We start from the raw sequence: 17,888 nt of genomic DNA, 5'->3' as shown, positions 1-17,888 counted from the left end.
GGAGTCGATTTTGGAAGAGCAGGAAAAGAAGAAGAGTGAGAACAGGTTTGTCATAAGCGTGAGTCTAATTACAAAGCAGAATGCAATATTAAATCTGTATCGTACTAAAATACGCAATTTGGTGTCTGTCTGTCTGACTGGTTTTTTGACCGCAATACTTTACTTATCCAATCGTAACCAAACTTGACAGGAGGACTAAGGGTCACATGATGTAGGTTGTAGCGACTTAATTTTCCCTCCTCCACAAGGGGTTTTTCCATCTTGGGCAAAATCCATGTTAAGATCGTTTTATCGTGGCATTTTTCCAAGGCTGTTACCAATAACAAAAGTAATAACAACACTATCAACAGTTGGTTGCCGACAACACTATGACAACAATGACAACAATAATGATTCAATTAGAACCACAGCACAAAAATTGGGCAGAACAAATACAACAATTTAGAATATCTTGAAAAACAAAATATACCACTATTGTACTTAGAAATAGACAACGGCCAGGTCGGTTAAGGAAAACAACTGCAGTTGATGACAGAAAAATCATCAGAGCTGTGCATAAAAACCCTAAAGCAACTGTCAGTGACATCATCAACAACTTCCAGAGTGCAGGGGTGAAAGTGTCAGAATCTACCATTCCCAGAAGACTTTGACAGCAGAATTACAAAGGCTACACCGCAAAATGCAAACCTCTCAGCATCAAATATAGAAAGGCCACATTAGAATTTGCCAAGAAATACAGAGGTGAGACGGTAGAGTGCTGGAATAAAGTTTTATGGACAGGTGAGACCAAGATAAACCTTTACCAAAGTGATGGAAAGGTGAAAGTGTGGAGAAAGGAAGGAAATGCATATGATCCAAAGCATACTACCTCATCTTTGAAGCATGGTGGAGGTTGTGTCATAGCTTGGGCTTACATGGCTGCCTCTGGAACTGGCTCACTCATCTTTGTCGATGACTAGCAGAGCCTACCCGTCGCTTCACTGACGAACCAATTAGTCATCCTGTTTGCCAAAATTAATTTACCTGTGCAATAGTGCGTTAACCTAAGCATTGCCCAGGTAAAAAGGGAATTGTAACACCCTCTGCCACCAGCACCAGGTGGCGCTACACAGTACACATTTACATCGAGGATTTATGTCACACGCCCCCAAGATCAGTACACTAAGGAGCCAGGGATGCCCTGTGGGAGGAAGAATTCTGTTAAACAGATGATGTTCGATATGTTGTCCTTTTAAGTTCAGACATTTTTAGACTCGCTTTTTCCAGTCTATGGGTCACTCTTTCAAGGACATTGGGCTGAATTTGAGTGCATGCATCGGCAATACGTTGCTTCAAATGATCTGTGTCCCGAATCTTCACAGTGTACACCATGGCTTTGACGTGTTCGCAAAAGTAAAAAAAAATCCAGCGGTGACAAATCGGGGGACCGGGGAGGCCACTCTACTGGGCCGCGGCGTCCAATCCAGTGCCCTCGAAATTGGGTGTTTAGCCATACTCTCCATTCTGCTGAAAGTATGTGGGAAAAAGACCTTCTTCCGTCATTATCGAGGGCATAATTTCATGAAGCATATTTAGGTATTTGTCACCATTCAAAGTCCCCTCAATAAACACCGGCCCAACAATCCGTGTACCCCATATTCCACACCACACCATGACTTTACCACCACCTTGCTTCTTGGTGGCGCTTGTGCAGTGATGGTTTGTTTCACACAAATAACGGTAGTTCTGACAGTTCACCTCGCCATGCCCATAAAAGTTTGCTTCATTGCAGAACAGTATTCCTGATGCAAATAAGTTGTCTTCTGCAATTCTCTAAGTCGCCCATTCGCAAAACTGGGTTCGAAGGGCAGGATCATCTTCTGGTAGGTGTTGATCGAAGCATTTGAAGTTTGTCCGGGTGCCACTTATTTTGATGGAGGATACGAACAATACTGCTTCAGCTGATGCTTGTTTCGCTTGACATTCTACTCTTCAAAGAGCTCCTCTCAAATGCAGAGGACACCCTGGTGTTGGGCTAGCGGCTAGGGTGCCGGCTTGGGATCCTAGGATCCTGGGTTCGAATCCCGGTCGATCGCTGAATTAACGCCAGGGGGGTTGACTCAGCCTGTCATCCTTCCGAGGTCGGCAAATTGATTACCAGTTCACTGGTAATTCCCTGTGTGTCGTAAAAAGGCGACAAACAGGGTTGGCGTCAGGAAGGGCATCCGGCCGTAAAACATTGCTTCAAAAAGGGGACCAGAAAACAACAACAACCACGGTCCCCGAAAAAGGCCAACCCCCGCTTGCGGGGAAAAATGACCTCTAAAGGTGGTTTTTTTTGTTTTGTTTTTACACATTCGGAAGTTGTCCCATCAGTGGATGTAGGTGGTTTTTGAGATGTATCGTTTTTGGCCCTATCCCCCAATGGCGAAGAATCACTTTAAAAATTATAGTAGCCGGATCCGAATCCGGATCTTCACCAAAAATTTTGTCCTTGTCACATACGCTACATCTCTGCCAAATTTCGTCCGAACCCGTCCACAACTTTTTGAGATTTTTTTTCACAAACAAACAAACGGACAAACAGACAGGGGTGAAAACATAACCTCCATCCACCTTTGGTGGCGGAGGTAATTACCCTGCCTGTAAAACACCCGGCTAGTTCAAACCCAGGCGGCTATGCGTACGTCACAGCCATCCTGGCAGCCTTGAAATGGACAAGTTACTATAGTTATTATTAATCAGTCTTGGTGAGTTTGAATAAAAGTAAAAGAAGGAAAAATACTTATATTTTGAACTGTTTGACACATTCAGGGCAGTACGTGTCTGTCTACGGATCTTGGCCAACGTCCTGGTGCTTCTGTGCCTTGCTGGGAGCATTTACATCATTTACTTTGTGGTCGATCGATCACAGAAGCTGGAGGAGATGAAGGCCCAGCTAACACTTTGGGAGAAGAACGAGGTGAGTTTGTCATCTGTGAATGATGATGTGCTTGTCTGACTTGCCCTGGTAGGCCTACTCACAATGAGTTACATGGACCTCACTCTGTCACAACTTTGATTATTATTACACCTACTTATAGAACCAAAGGCAAACAAACCCACCTATCTAACATGACAATGACATACAATGAGTTCATGACAATGACTTCTCTTCTTATCATCATCATCATCATCATCATCATCATCATCATCATCATACTAAAATACGCCATTTGTGTCTGCCTGTCTGATGAATTTTTGACCCCAATACATGCCGTCGTTACTTATCCAATCTCAACCAAACTTGACACGATGATGAAGGGTTACATAATGAAGGTTGTAGCACATTCATTTGCTCCCCTCCCCAAGGGGGGTTTCTCCCCCAAGCGGGTTTTCTCCGCAATTGCCGTCAATGGGGTTGCATGTTGAGGTGTATATCAATGTTAAATTAGCTTTATCGTGGCGTTTTTCCAAAGAAGAAGATTTAGCATGGCGTTTGTCCAAAGATGCTTTTAATAACTAAATTAATGATAATCGCATATTATTAATGTTATTACAAAACAATATTAATACTAATAATGTCTCACTTTCCCAAAGCGTTTTTCCTGCAGTGATAACGTGTATAAATAGCTTCTAGTTATAATGGTGTTTCCGTGGGAGCAATGGCTTCTCCAGGAAGTAAAAATATTATAAACCACAAACACGTATGCTTAGCTTTTTAAACAGTCACTAATACTTATAACACTAAATGAAGAAATTTAGAGGAATCCCAACATCCGTGAAGTAAGGTTTACTTACAGAACTGAGCGAAGATCTACTGTACTCTATGTAACCCACAAATGTTGGGTTAATAACATGGCCCTTTCTGTCGCTACCGTGTCATTTTTCGTTGTGAACTTTTTTTTTTTTGTATGCAGGATCGAGGCTCGTGAAAGAGCTAACATTAATCACACAAAAAGTCAAACCGACACACAAAACAAAATAAGGGGAGCGGTAGACAAGATGGGGGGAGAGGGGGAAGGACACAAACACAACATTTGAGATCAGGGACATCGAGTAAACTGTGGGAGGGAGAGGGCTTGGGGGGAGGTGGGAGAGGTATAAAACATATAGTCAGGTTCACTATGTTTTTTCGTTCAAAATCATGGTAGATTAGCAAACCTATACATTTTTGGAAACGTTATTATATGGAAAATCTGAAAATCAATGTTTACATTTGCCAATTCCGACCAATTCGATTCGACCAATTCGACCAATCGACCAATTCCATTCGACCAATTCGACCATTCGACCAATCGCTTCGATCGACCATTCGACCATTCGACCAATTCGATCGATTCCATTCGATTCGATTCATCGAATTCGATTCGATCGACCAATTCGATTTGCCAATCAATTTGACCGACCTATGCTTGTGTGGAACGGACTGTGAAAACGATGCGGACTATATTGTCGGATACGACACACAGGACAGTGATGACGAACTCTAAATGGCATATTCTGTAATCGTGTATGTTTGATGCCATTGACTGCCTGTGTATATTTTGTCATTGACTGCCTGTGTAGATGTGAAGTTATACTGACTGCATGTGTATATATGATTTTGCTGACTGCCTGTGTATGTTTGGTGATATGAATTATTGTGACACATTTTGATGTTATTAACTGCCTGTACAAAATGATAACATGTATTTGATTATGCAACTTATCGCGAATATAAAGACAGTATTTTGCAATTCAAAACCTTTGATTCGTGTCTTACCATTCCCCATAGCACTAATTTGATACTTTCATTGGATTCTTGTCCCTGAAAATATAGGTTTAGTATATCTTAAAAAGTTTTTAGGGTAATTAGAGGCAGAAATAGAACAAAATATGTATTTTACAGTGGCCATTTTGAAAATCCAAAATGGCCGCCATACAGGTATCTCTCCAAATGTAAACATTGATTTTTAGTTTCCTTATGCTATAACCTTTCCAAAAATGTATAGGTTTTCTAATCTACCATGATTTTGAACGAAATATAATTTATTGACATAGTGAACCTGACTAATATGGACACTGCACGGACTTCCAGGAAAGAAGTTGGAATTTCGAAGTAAAATAAAAAAGCCTTCAATTTCTGATATTTTGCCTTTTCATTTGGGCCTCCCAATTGAAGCCCCGCCTGTAGGGCGGGTACAGTTGCTAGTTTAAACTAGAGAGGTTCCAGGAAACCTGAACTCAACTGGTCTAAATCAATATGGTTAGAATATGCATAATAGAACCACAAACTATATAGTTTATATGTGCTAAAAATATATGACAAAAATTGATTTTCAATATGGCTGCCCTGCCGCGCCCATTTTTGGACGTGCAATGCCCAAATGCAATCCCAAACCAGTTTATGTCTTAAAGATGCTGCATAACAAGTTTCATCAAATTTACTCAATATTTGTGACTTTTAGAGCGTAGACGTCGAATTGTTTACAGACGACAGACAAACAGACAAACAGACGACAGACGACAGACGGATGACGGATGACAGACACTGGGTGTCAACAAAACTCAGCTGGACATAGTCCAGTTGAGTTAATAAAGGTTCAATGCGGGTGGTGTATAAGGTTGGTGCTTCTGAACTACTTCAATAGCCCTAAACTGGCGGGGTTTTTTTTAACAATCGTTAAAATTATTATTTTATTAAAATTTAAGGATATTGTTACGGCCCGCGGATAAGGATGTTGGTTTGCCGAGCGGATGGCACCGCGGCCTAACAGTTACCCCGATTAACCCGATCCCCGAACGTTGGCCGGATCGCGCCACAGCTATTCAATATGGAAAAGACTAAGGCGACACGGATGTGAAGAAGAAGCAGACAAAAAGGTTGGAAATACGACTAAATTTATTCCTACGATATACAGGCTCAAAATAACCAAGGAAGAAGGAAAGATAATAAAATAATATACAGAAGATTTTAGAGACACGGTGCAAATTCCTTATACAAGCTTAACTAAATACCCAGGACAGAACAAACAGAACAAACTCACGTACACAAAAGGATGGATGGGCAGGAGGTGGATGGCTGGAGGGAGAGGAAAGTCCAAGGGGTCCTGCTGCACGATCGGCGCGTTTGGCAGCCGCCGTTCCTTCGCGGCCCTGCTCAAAACCGCCGTCCAGGCCCCAAGCGGCTGTTGAGTGTTGTTGCTGCTGTGGCCGCCGCTGCTGCTGCTGCTGTGGACATCGCGTGCTTTGCCAGGACTACAACAGGCTTTGTGCTTCCCTGGATGATGATCTCCTTAATGTTCTCTATGTTCTTTTGCTCACATGCCAGCCTCGGACTCTGTTCGGAAAAGCACCAGCTCAGGAACAAGCATCGGTCCACTTGATCAGCCGTTGCTGTGTACAAAGCTTCCTTGGGTGATCTCAATGTACTCTCGCAGTTGGTTGTCTTACAGTTGGTTCTCTCTGGATGATCTTTTTACACAACTCAGCAACTACTCCACTCTACAACGTCCTTGCGCGCGCGCTTTTTATAGCGCCTCCGGCGATCAAGCCGCCGGCCTTCAGGACACGCCCATCGGTGTGCTCACCTCGGCCCTGGTTGGTGGGCATGCCTTTCTTCCCCGACCCGAGCACATGTTCAATGGTGGTTTTGGAGGGGATGTAATTGGCAATCGAGGCTTGGCAATGATGAAAGGCAATGAAAGTTTTGGGAGTGGGAATGGGGAATGAAAGGAATCTACTCTATTTCACTTGGTGCAATGGAGTGTCATCTTAATGGAAGACAAGGCCTTACCCTAATACACATAATAAAGATCTAACTATCAACCAGGGGGAAATCTATGATTGGCTAACGTGTATGCTTTATGGAATTAACTACGGGAACGCCCTTTGACCTTTACACAACACTGGAGGCAGGAGGATCCAGACTTAAGCAATAATTCACAACAATTTACTACAATACAACACAATAAAAAAAAATACAATCCTCATATCCGCAACAATATATTGTATATACTTAAACAGTGCACGGGGTATCGTGTTCTTTGAACTCTCGTTTTATATAAGCATCTAACCCCCTCTTTATGCACAGCCATCTCATGTTGACCGATAGTAACCCTACCATGATATTTTGTCTCTCTCGAAGCTTGGTCGATTGTTCGTCCGATGTCTGCCCATAACTCTGTGCCTCTAGTTGGGGGGGGGGGGGGGGGGGGCTATGTACTCAATTTCAAGTTCGTGTGCAGTTCATGTTAATTTTGGGCAACCACTATAAATGTATTCTACTGGGTCCTACTAATCGGAAAAATGATGTCGCCATTTTTTCTGTTGACCTTTAGTGACCTTGACTCAAAGTCAAAGTTCAAACGTTATTACAGTGACCATACTTCATTCAAAGTATATCGACCTTGGTACCAAAATGTGGCAAATTTCACAAGGAACATTGATTATGACATTTGTTTCGTCATTTGCCCTCTCAGATGTTTGCAATATGCAAATTAATAAGCAAATGACCTAATTAGAGAAAAAATATGCCTAATTAACATATAGTCCTCACCATGCACGTAAATCCCATCACTTCGCATTATTATTGAATGCCAATCATTCGTTATCATCTCAAATGTGTTCTGCTGGATCCTAAACTGGAAAAATATGTTGCTTATTGTTTTCTGTTGACATGTTCTTGATATTAACTGACCTTTGACATGTACTTGACTTTACTAACCTTGAACCAAGGTGAAATGTCAAATGTCATTTTAACCATGTGATGCGATCAAGCAAAATAAGCCGGATGTTCCCACCAGGTCCACGTGGACGTGGTCAAACCGGCGTTCCGGCACCGTGAACGGGGCCAACGGGGCCTGGGTGTGCCGGTGCACCTTGGCGCGCTGGCACGCGAGGCACGTCCTGGCCCAGCCGCGGACGGACTTCCGGAGGCCATGCCAGACAAACTTGTCAGCGATCAGCCTTTGGGAGGCCCTCGCGCCCGGGTGGGACAGGCCGTGGATGGCGTCAAACACCTGGCACTGCCAGCCCGCGGGCACGATGGGGCGAGGACGCCCGAGGGAGACGTCGCACAAGAGGGCCGCGCCCGTGCCGTCGAACGCCACCTCGGTGATGCGGAGGCCCGTGACGGCGGTCCGCAAGGCCTGGACATCGGGGTCAGCGGCCTGGTCCGCTGCCATCCGGGCATAGTCGATGCCGAGGTGGACTGCGTGGGCGACGGCCCGGGAAAGGCAATCCGCCACCGGGTTGTCCTTCCCCGCGACGTGCTGGATGTCCGTCGTGTACTCGGACACGGCCGAGAGGTGACGCTGCTGCCAGGCCGACCACGGCTCGGTGACCTTGCCCATCGCGAAGATCAGCGGCTTGTGGTCGACGAAGGCAGTGAACGCACGGCCCTCGAGCAGATGGCGGAAGTGCCTGACCGCCAAGTGAAGCCCGAGCAACTCACGGTCGAAGGTACTGTAACGGCGTTCGGGCGGGCGAAGCTGCCGGCTAAAGAACGCCAGCGGTTGCCAAGCTCCACGCACCCATTGCTCGTGCACCGCGCCCACCGCGTAGTCCGAGGCATCGGTGGTGAGGGCGATCGGTGCATCGGGCGCCGGGTGCGCGAGCATGGTGGCGTTAGCCAAGGCGAGCTTCGCGCCCTTGAACGCCGTGTCCATCTGCTCGGTCCAGGTAACGTCGCCTTTGCCCGGCTTACCTCGGAGAGCTTCGTGCAGGGGGCGCAGGAGCTGGGCGATATGGGGCAGGAACCGATGGTAAAAGTTCACCATGCCCAAGAACTCCTGCAGCCCTCTGATCGTGCGGGGGCGCGGAAACCCCTTCACCGCCTCCACCTTGGCCGGCAGGGGGACGGCTCCGTGCCTGGTGACACGGTGCCCCAGAAAATCGTTTATGGTGGCGCCGAACCGGCACTTTGCGGGGTTCACAATCAGGCCATGCTGGCCCAGGCGTTCGAAGAGCGTGCGGAGGTGGCGTAGGTGCTCTTCGCGGGACGCGCTGGCGACGAGGATATTGTCCAGGTAGACGTAGACAAAATCCAAGTCACGCAGGACGCTGTCCATCAGTCGCTGGAATGCCTGAGCCGCATTCTTCAGACCGAAGGGCATGCGCAGGAACTCGAAGAGTCCGAATGGCGTGATGACCGCCGTCTTCGGGACGTCCTCTGGCCTGACGGGGACCTGATGGTAGCCGCGTATGAGGTCCACCTTCGAGAAGAAGGACATGCCCGCCAAACGGGAGGAAAAGTCCTGAATGTGGGGGACGGGGTAGCGGTCGGGAGTCGTGGCGTCATTGAGACGGCGATAGTCCCCGCACGGTCACCATCCCCCACCGGGCTTCGGCACGATGTGCAGCGGCGACGCCCAAGCGCTCTCTGAGCGCCGAACGATGCCCAGTCGCTCCAGGGTAGCGAACTCCACTTTTGCCACCGCCAGCTTCGTCGGCTCGAGGCGGCGTGCCCGGGCGTAGACCGGTGGCCCGATGGTGGGGATGTGATGGGCCACCCCGTGCTTGACGGCCCCTGCCGAGAAGGTGGGCCGCATGAGGGCCGGGAAGCCGGCGAGGAGGCGGGTGAATGCGTCCGCTGCCGGAAGCGTACAGACCAACGTGGCCGGAACCGAAACGTTCGGCAAGCCGCTTGGCAAGCCGCTCGTTGAGCTGGGCAACGCACAAGCGAGCGAGCTGAACGTCTTGGCCTGGACAAGACGTCTGCGCTTGACGTCGACCAGGAGCCCATTAGCGCACAGGAAGTCCGCGCCAAGCAGTGCCATGAGCACGTCGGCGGTGACGAACGTCCATCGGAAAACCTGCCCTCCGAACCGCAGAGAGAGGCAGTGTTTTCCGTACGTACGGATGGGCGTCCTGTTCGCGGCAAGCAGCGCGGGGCCCCCACCCGCGGCATGCTTGTCTGACGTGCCGGCGGGAACGACACTCACCTGCGCTCCCGTGTCGCACAGGTAACGGCGCCCAGAGAAGGTGTCCGTTATGAACAGCAGGCTGCTCGAACGGCCGGCGCTCATCGCCACTATTGAGCGCCGGCCCGGGCGTTTCCCGACCTGTTGAAGGAGCATGGCGGATGACACTGCCGAGCTTCGTGGCCGAACTTGGCGTGGAACCAGCACCAGGTGGTGGAGCTGGAGGAGCGCGGCTGGCTCCGCCAGGCCGGTGGAGTTGGCGGGTTTCCCCGCGGTGGCGGTTTTCGCCTCGGCGGTGGGCGGGGCGTGGCGGCGGTCACGAGGTGCGTATCAGCATGCTGCGTATGCTGTATAAGCTGATGCTGTGGATCAGCAGCATCAGCAGCAGCATCAGCAGCATCAGCCACGAGGGCCGTGACGGCCACGCCGACTCTCGCCTGCGTGTCCGAAGCGGCGAAGTACTTGTCCGCCTCGGCTGCCAATGCTCGGGGTTCCGTTAGCCCGGTCCCGGCCAACGCGAGGCGAACCTGCGCTGGAAGTTGGCGACGGAAAAGCGCCCGGAATAGAGAACCGGGGGCTTCGTCGCCCAACAGTGACAGCATATGGTCCATTCGGACCGACGGGCACGTGTCACCGAGCTCGGGGAGATCCAGGAGGCGGTCGGCCCGTGCGTCGTCCGTGAGGCCGAACGTGGCTAGGAGTAGCCGCTTGAGTGCCTCGTACTTGTGGCCGTCCGGTGGGTGGCGAAGGACGGACACAACTCGAGCGGCCGTGCCGGGCCCGAGGGAGGCGACGACGTGGCAATAGCGCGTGTCATCGCCGGTGAGGCACCAAAGCTGAAATTGGGCTTCGGCCTGGACGAACCAGACTTCGGCCTGAGCCTCCCAAAATTCGGGAAGTTTGATGAAGTTGGCCATGGCAATGGCGTCGCGTGTGGAAGGATCGCTCCGGCAGATCCAACGTCGAGGGGGTCACCAGTAAAGCGTGGCGTTATGCACGCTGCTTGCGAGCAAGGAGGAAGCGGACAAGCGGTAACTTATAAGCGTCTTTATTTCAGGAGCTCACTGTAACACTGGCGCGCTCCGGGCTGCGCGCCCGGTGTATATCATGAGGCCACGCCTACCCCTCGGGCGTGGCCACCGCCCACTTGGTGCGCGGAATGATGTCACCACGCCAGTGGGCTTTTGTGTCCGCCACAGTAATGCAGAATTGTGGCCAAAATATGCTCTTTGAACTTTGACCTTAGTTCAAGGTCATAAGTCACAGGAATATTGACATCAGTCAGCTAATCGGACCCAGGATACATTTGTGATTAATTACTAACAATTTTTTTTTTTTTTTTTGTATACTGAATCGAGGCTCGTGAAAGAGCTAACATTTATTTCACAAACAAATCAACCAGACAAACAAAATATACAAAAACAGGGAGCGGAAGACAAGATGGGGAGAGAAGGGGAAGCACACAACCACAACATTTGAGAGCAGGGAGAAGTGTGGGAGGGAGAGGGCTTGGGGGCAGGAGGCATGGGAAGGGGAGGGGGGGGGGGGGGGAGAGGTATAAAACACAAGGGGACCGAAATTAGCGGGGTTAGAACAGATCAAGGTTTTGGATGGGGGAGGATAAGAGATGGTGGTGAACAGCTGTTTTAAAGACCTGGAGGGTGGAGTGTGATTGAAGAGAGTGAGGGAGTTTATTCCAGAGGCAGGAGAAAAGAGGAATGAAGGAGTGAAGGTGAGCAGAAAGTCTTGATTTTGGCAGTTTAACCATAAGAGGGTTGCAGGCAGATCTTGTGCGACCTGTAGGAATATTTGGGGGACAGAGCCCAGAGAGGGCTGGGGGGGGGGGGGGCAAGGCCAGAGAGGAGTCGGTAGAAGACGGAAAGACCACCAACCTGCCTGCGGTGAGTGAGTGAAAGGCCCTTGGAGTTAGCTTCATCGCGGGAGATTCCAATGATTCTGAACGCTTTGGTTTCAACAGCGTGAAGACGGGCTAGGTGTGAGGCAGGAGCACCAGACCAGAGGGGGAGAGCAGTATTCCATAGAGCTGCGGATGAAAGCCTTGTATGTGGTGAGGAGCTCAGGTGTGCCAGGGAAGGACTTCGCACGACGGAGGATACCCAGTCGGCGACTGGCTTTGGAGGCCAGATTTGAAATGTGGTTTTCCCAGGAAAGATCATGGCAAATAGTGAGACCCAAAAGCTTGAGTGACAGAACTTCTTGGAGAGGATTATTCAGAAAGTGGATGGGAGGGTTTTCCAGTCGGTCTTTTCGGAGAGACATCGTAAGAGTGTGAGATTTATCAGGATTGAAAGACATGTTCCATTTGTTTGCCCAGTCTGTGATTTTGTCCAGGTCTGCAGAGAGTGAGGAGGCTGCAGACTGCCGATCTGAGGGATGAGGAATGGAGCGACAGAGAGTAGAGTCGTCAGCAAAGAGATAGAGAGGATTTTCAAGAGAGTCAGAGAGATCATTGATGAAGACCAGAAAAAGCACAGGGCCCAGAACACTACCTTGGGGAACTCCAGCCTGAACAGGAAGAGGAGATGAGAGAAACCCATTCAGGGCCACACGTTGACTACGACCAGAGAGGAAGTCCGCCAGCCATGCGTGGAGATTTCCATGGATACCAAAGGAGGAGAGTTTGGTGAGCAGAGCAGGGTGCCAGACCGTATCGAAGGCACGTGAAATGTCAAGGGAGACAGCTCTAATTTCCTGTTTGGCGTTGAGGACCTCCATCCATTGTTGAGAAAGCAGAAGCAGCATGTCCAGAGTAGAGTGACCAGGTCTGAAACCAAATTGATGATCAGAGATCAAGCCATTGGAGAAGAGGAAAGATTTCATATCTGAAGCAATGATGGATTCCATGACTTTGCTGATAATTGGGAGAAGGCAGAAAATTAACATTTTCTGGAGACGTGATGTACATTATATGTATAACCGGGATATATGTTTAATAGGGTATGCTAATTGTGCATATTTTTGTCTCTAATTAGCTCATTTGCATATTGCAAAAAAACGAAAGGTCAAATGACGAAACAAATGTCATAACCAATGTTCCTTGTGAAATTTACCACATTTTGGTACAAAGGTCGATATACTTTGAATGAAGTATGGTCACTGTAATGACGTTTGAACTTTGACCTTGAGTCAAGGTCACTAAAGGTCAACAGAAAAAAATGGCGACATCATTTTCCCGATCAGTAGGACCCAGTAGATTACATTTATAGTGGTTGCCGAAAATTAACATGAACTGCACACGAACTTGAAATTGAGTGCATAGCTCCCCCCCCCCCCCCCCCCCCACAACTCATGTGAATTTTTTTAAATGTCAGAATTAACGGACGTGGCTTTTGCAGGTCAGTGTGGTGGTTTCCCTCATCACGATGTTGGCTCCCTCTGTCTTTGAATTGATCGCAACGCTGGAACAATATCACCCGCGCAACATGCTTCGCTTTCAGCTGGCCAGGTGCTGCACCTGAATGCACTGATCCGAGAACACGAGGGCAGCAATATGAAATGTATCCATGGGGAGGGGAAGGGGCAGGGGTAGAGGGGAAGGGTGGTGGCTTTTAATAAAAAGATTAAACGATGCTTAAAATGCACTAACAATTGTGTTTTGTTGAGACTGATGGTGAATTCACAGCCAAACCTTTTCATTTATTTCCCTTTTCATGTTTGTCTCCTTTGTTCTTGCATAGTTTTAAAAGCCCAACTCTCCACAACATGTGTTAAACATGTGTTTTTCAGATAAGACACAGGCATCACCAAGATTGTAAGAATATGTATTTTTCATTCAGAAATGGCAGACACACACAACCCATAAAGGGCAGACACACACAACCAATAAAGGGCAGACACACACAACCAATAAAGGGCAGATGTACACAACCCATAAAGGGCAGACGTACACAACCCATAAAGGGCAGACATACACAACCCATAAAGGGCAGACACACACAACCCATAAAGGGTAGACACACACAACCAATAAAGGGCAGACACACACAACCAATAAAGGGCAGACACACACAACCAATAAAGGGCAGATGTACACAACCCATAAAGGGCAGACGTACACAACCCATAAAGGGCAGACCTCCACAACCCATTAAGGGCAGACATACACAACCCATAAAGGGCAGACGTACACAACCCATTAAGGGCAGACATACACAACCCATAAAGGGCAGACATACACAACCCATAAAGGGCAGACGTACACAACCCATAAAGGGCAGACCTCCACAACCCATAAAGGGCAGACATACACAACCCATAAAGGGCAGACATACACAACCCATAAAGGGCAGACGTACACAACCCATAAAGGGAAGACGTACACAACCCATAAAGGGCAGACATACACAACCCATAAAGGGCAGACATACACAACACATAAAGGGCAGACATCCACAACCCATAAAGGGTAGACATTCACAACCCATAAAGGGTAGACATCCACAACCCATAAAGGGTAGACATCCACAACCCATAAAGGACAGACATCCACAACCCATAAAGGGTAGACATCCACAACCCATAAAGGGCAGACATCCACAACCCATAAAGGGCAGACATCCACAACCCATAAAGGGCAGACATTCACAACTTTGGGAGCTCAACCCCAAAAGTTCCCAATTGGGAGCTCATCCACCCGTTGCCAGGTGTTGTTTTTGTTCCTGACACAGTCACAGTTACAGTCACTCTCCCCACGAGCAAAGCCAGTGAGGGGTGTCAGCTTAGTTTAGTCACCGACCGACCTGAATTGTAGTAATTATCTTGGAAAGGTATAATTAACCAATAAACGTGTTTGCTCCTCACTGGCCACCAGCAAAGCTATGCAGATGTTCAGCCTTTTCCCTGTAATCCACAGCAAGTGTCACACATTCTTTTCAACAGTGTGTGAACTTCCTGATGCCATTGGAGCAAAAGTCGTGTTTTTGGATAAAAACGTTTCAAAAGGGCGAGTGAGACTTTTTGGCTACCTCATATAAACTTGCCATCATCACGTGCCCCTTCCTTCCTTCTACTCCTTAAATATTACACCAAATAGGGATAAAGTTCATCCTGGTTGTCTTCTGTATCATATTGAACGTGAAATGTACGTGTTTCTATTGAAGAAGAAGAAAAAAGAGAACCACCTTTGGAGGCCATTTTTCCCTGCAGAGCGGGGGTTGGCCTTTTTTGGGCACCGTGGTCCCCTTTTTGAAGCAATGTTTTGCAGCCGGATGCCCTTCCTGCCACCAACCCTGTTGGTCACCTCTTGCGACGCACAGGGAATTACCAGTGAACTGGTACTCAATTTCCAGACCTCGGAAGGATAGCAGGTTGAGTCAACCCTCCTGGCGATAGTTCAGCGATCGACCGGGATTCAAACCCAGGATCCTAGGATCCCAAGCCGGCACCCCAACCGCTAATCCTAACACCAGGCTCTTACCTGTTTCTATTGAAGGCTGAACTATATTCAGAGGATGGCATTTCTCTTCAATATTCACGACTGATGAAGTATTATGCTCTTAGTTTCTCAATAATTGACAAGTTTGTTTATCTTTCTGTCCCATTCCCTATCAGGGTTCTCGTCCTGTACCTCGGTAATCTATACAGCCTCATCATTGCCCTGCTGGATAAAGTGGACAGCATGAGTTCTTTAGTGAATATCAACGAGATCTCTCTGCACCGAGTGAGTATCTCTCTGCACCGAGACTACTAAGTACACCTTGATATACTCCTGCTTTATCTACACACACAAGTTTGGAACTAACTTTTATCATAGTTTCACCCAAACTCCTTGTCCCTCGTGTGGCGGAGGCTTGAATCAGACATCATCACATGTTTCACTTATGCTTCAGGCATGCAGACATTTATCGACATGGATGCCACTCAATCGGAAAAAAAGGTGGTGGAGAGTACTACCACACACGGTATCCAATTGCCAATCCTTTCGAGACAAAGGTGTGCGTCTTCCATGTCACGATACACAGTAAAACCAAGGAAAACCTCCAGATTTCCCTTGGAGTTCATATTTAAACAGCACAACGAGGAGCTGAAAAACAAAGCGAACTCCAGGAACTGAGCGCTCGAGAAACTGGCCAACATAAAATGGGGAGCTGACACTAAAACACTTCGAGCAACCAGTTGTGCCCTGTACCATACTCCTGTACGGTGTGGGGATCCTCGGAAAACATAACTGCACACGGTCTGGTACAACCTCCTCCTACATCTGAGGAACTATTCAGGATAAATGAGAAACACCAGATGTTGGCTATGATTTTGGAGTGACAACCCATGATGATGAGAAACCCTCTGATCATTCACCTTGGAGATCTCAATAGCCACCACCACTGCTGGGGATACTTTGACAACAACATTGCTGGTCAACAGATGTCTGCCTGGGCTGCACTAATGACCATTTCCTCCTGTGCGATGCCAAACAACTCAGCTCCTTCCACTTGTGCAGATGAAATCAGGATTACAACCCTGATCTCTGCTTTGTATTAATTGAAGAGTCAATGCAGCCCTTAATAGTGTCACATAAGGTACTCCACCATTTCCCTCACAGACAACACCGTCCTGCTAACCGCCATGTTGGGATTGAAAGCTCATTCCTCGATGGAACTTTCGGAAAGCCCATTGGCCAGGTTTTGCCACAGAAGTAGATGGGAAGATGACTTCCATTGATCCAAGACCCTAGAACTACAAAGCCTCTTGTCAACTCCTCAAACCTGCTGCCACGAACAACACCCCTAGAGGCTACAGGAAGCCTTTCACCCCTTGCTGGCTTCCAGAACAGAAGCCATTTTGAATGAGTATGAGATACTCGGAATCCCAGACACTGCTACTCAACTTCTTTCATCTCTTGACTCTACACACCGTCAAAGGTGAATTGAAACTGTGCAGAGTATAGATTTCACCCCATCTAGTAGGAAAGCTTGGAATCTTCTCCGCCACCTTGTTGCTACGAGCCTGCACATCATCATACAAGTTGTTTGACCGTCTATGTTAAGCCATATCTCATCGCTAGTTGAGCCTTCCATCCCAGTGGAACAGGCAGGATTTAGATCAGGGAGAAACTCTGTGGATCAGGTCCTGGCTTTAACAACGTACATTGAGGCTCGATACCAGCATACACTGAGGCTACTCGTTCAAGAATGGCATAGCGTTGATAGATCTTTCAGCAGCTTTTGACAGAGTTTGGAGACATGGGCTCCTCCTCAAGACACCAAAGCTCCTTTCCTGCCGTGCAACCATGCGAGTACTACCATCTGCACTTAGCTACTGTAGTTTCAGTCTTACTTGGGGATATTACCAGTGCAACAAGAACTCTGAATGATGATCACCCCCAAGGATCATTGATAGCCCCAATGCTTTCAACATACACAGGTGACCTACCTGTGACTACTTCATAAAAGTTTGCCTATGCTGATGATCTCACTCTTGCCTACCACATCATGCAATCTTGATGATGTGAACAGATTTCTTACCAGCGACCTGAAGGTTTTTGAGGAGCATTTCACCAAATGGAGACTCCATCCCAAGCCATCAAAAACCACTATCACTGCTTTCCATCTGACTAATCGCCTGGCTCATGCCAAACTATATGTCTCCTTCTGTGGTAAGTCAGTCCATAATGAACGACTTCCCACCCAAATATTTTGGAAGCACTGTGGATCTCAGCCTGACATATAGGGAACATGTGAAAAGGGTTTGTGAGAAAACTAAGACTAGGATGAACCTCATCCTGAAGCTCGCCGGCACTAGCTGGGGATCTGGCACATCTAGCCTTCCTATGTCTACTCTCGCTCTAGCCTAGTGTATCTCACTAGGGGACCTGTAGTAGCCAATACTAAGGATAAGGAGTTGTGGTGGCAGAAATGGGAAAAAGCATCAGTTTGAAATGGCTAGCTAATCCAAGATCCCACGAAGAAGCACCAGGCTTTGACTTACAGAGACTCTGCTGGAGTGGTCCTAAGCAACTGTGAACTCCACATGCAAGGACCAGTCATCAAATGCACAAGTGAAGGAAAC

The 17,888-nt window shown here is 48.0% G+C and overlaps 1 protein-coding gene across 1 annotated transcript in view; it reads left to right on the top strand.

Annotated features, from left to right (window-relative positions):
- TMC3 (transmembrane channel like 3) overlaps positions 1 to 17,888 on the top strand; it is a 108,536-nt gene that overhangs the window by 29,782 nt on the left and 60,866 nt on the right. Inside the window, exons 11-14 of the mRNA XM_078772680.1 lie at positions 2 to 45; positions 2,794 to 2,941; positions 13,220 to 13,329; positions 15,435 to 15,543. Coding sequence (XP_078628806.1) covers positions 2 to 45; positions 2,794 to 2,941; positions 13,220 to 13,329; positions 15,435 to 15,543 — 411 coding nt within the window. The remainder of the gene's footprint in view (position 1; positions 46 to 2,793; positions 2,942 to 13,219; positions 13,330 to 15,434; positions 15,544 to 17,888) is intronic.

This window comes from Myxine glutinosa, chromosome 2 (genome assembly GCF_964187855.1).
Source record: "Myxine glutinosa chromosome 2, kmMyxGlut1.1, whole genome shotgun sequence".
Lineage (NCBI taxonomy): Eukaryota > Metazoa > Chordata > Myxini > Myxiniformes > Myxinidae > Myxine > Myxine glutinosa.
This window is presented reverse-complemented; position numbering and strand designations above follow the sequence as displayed.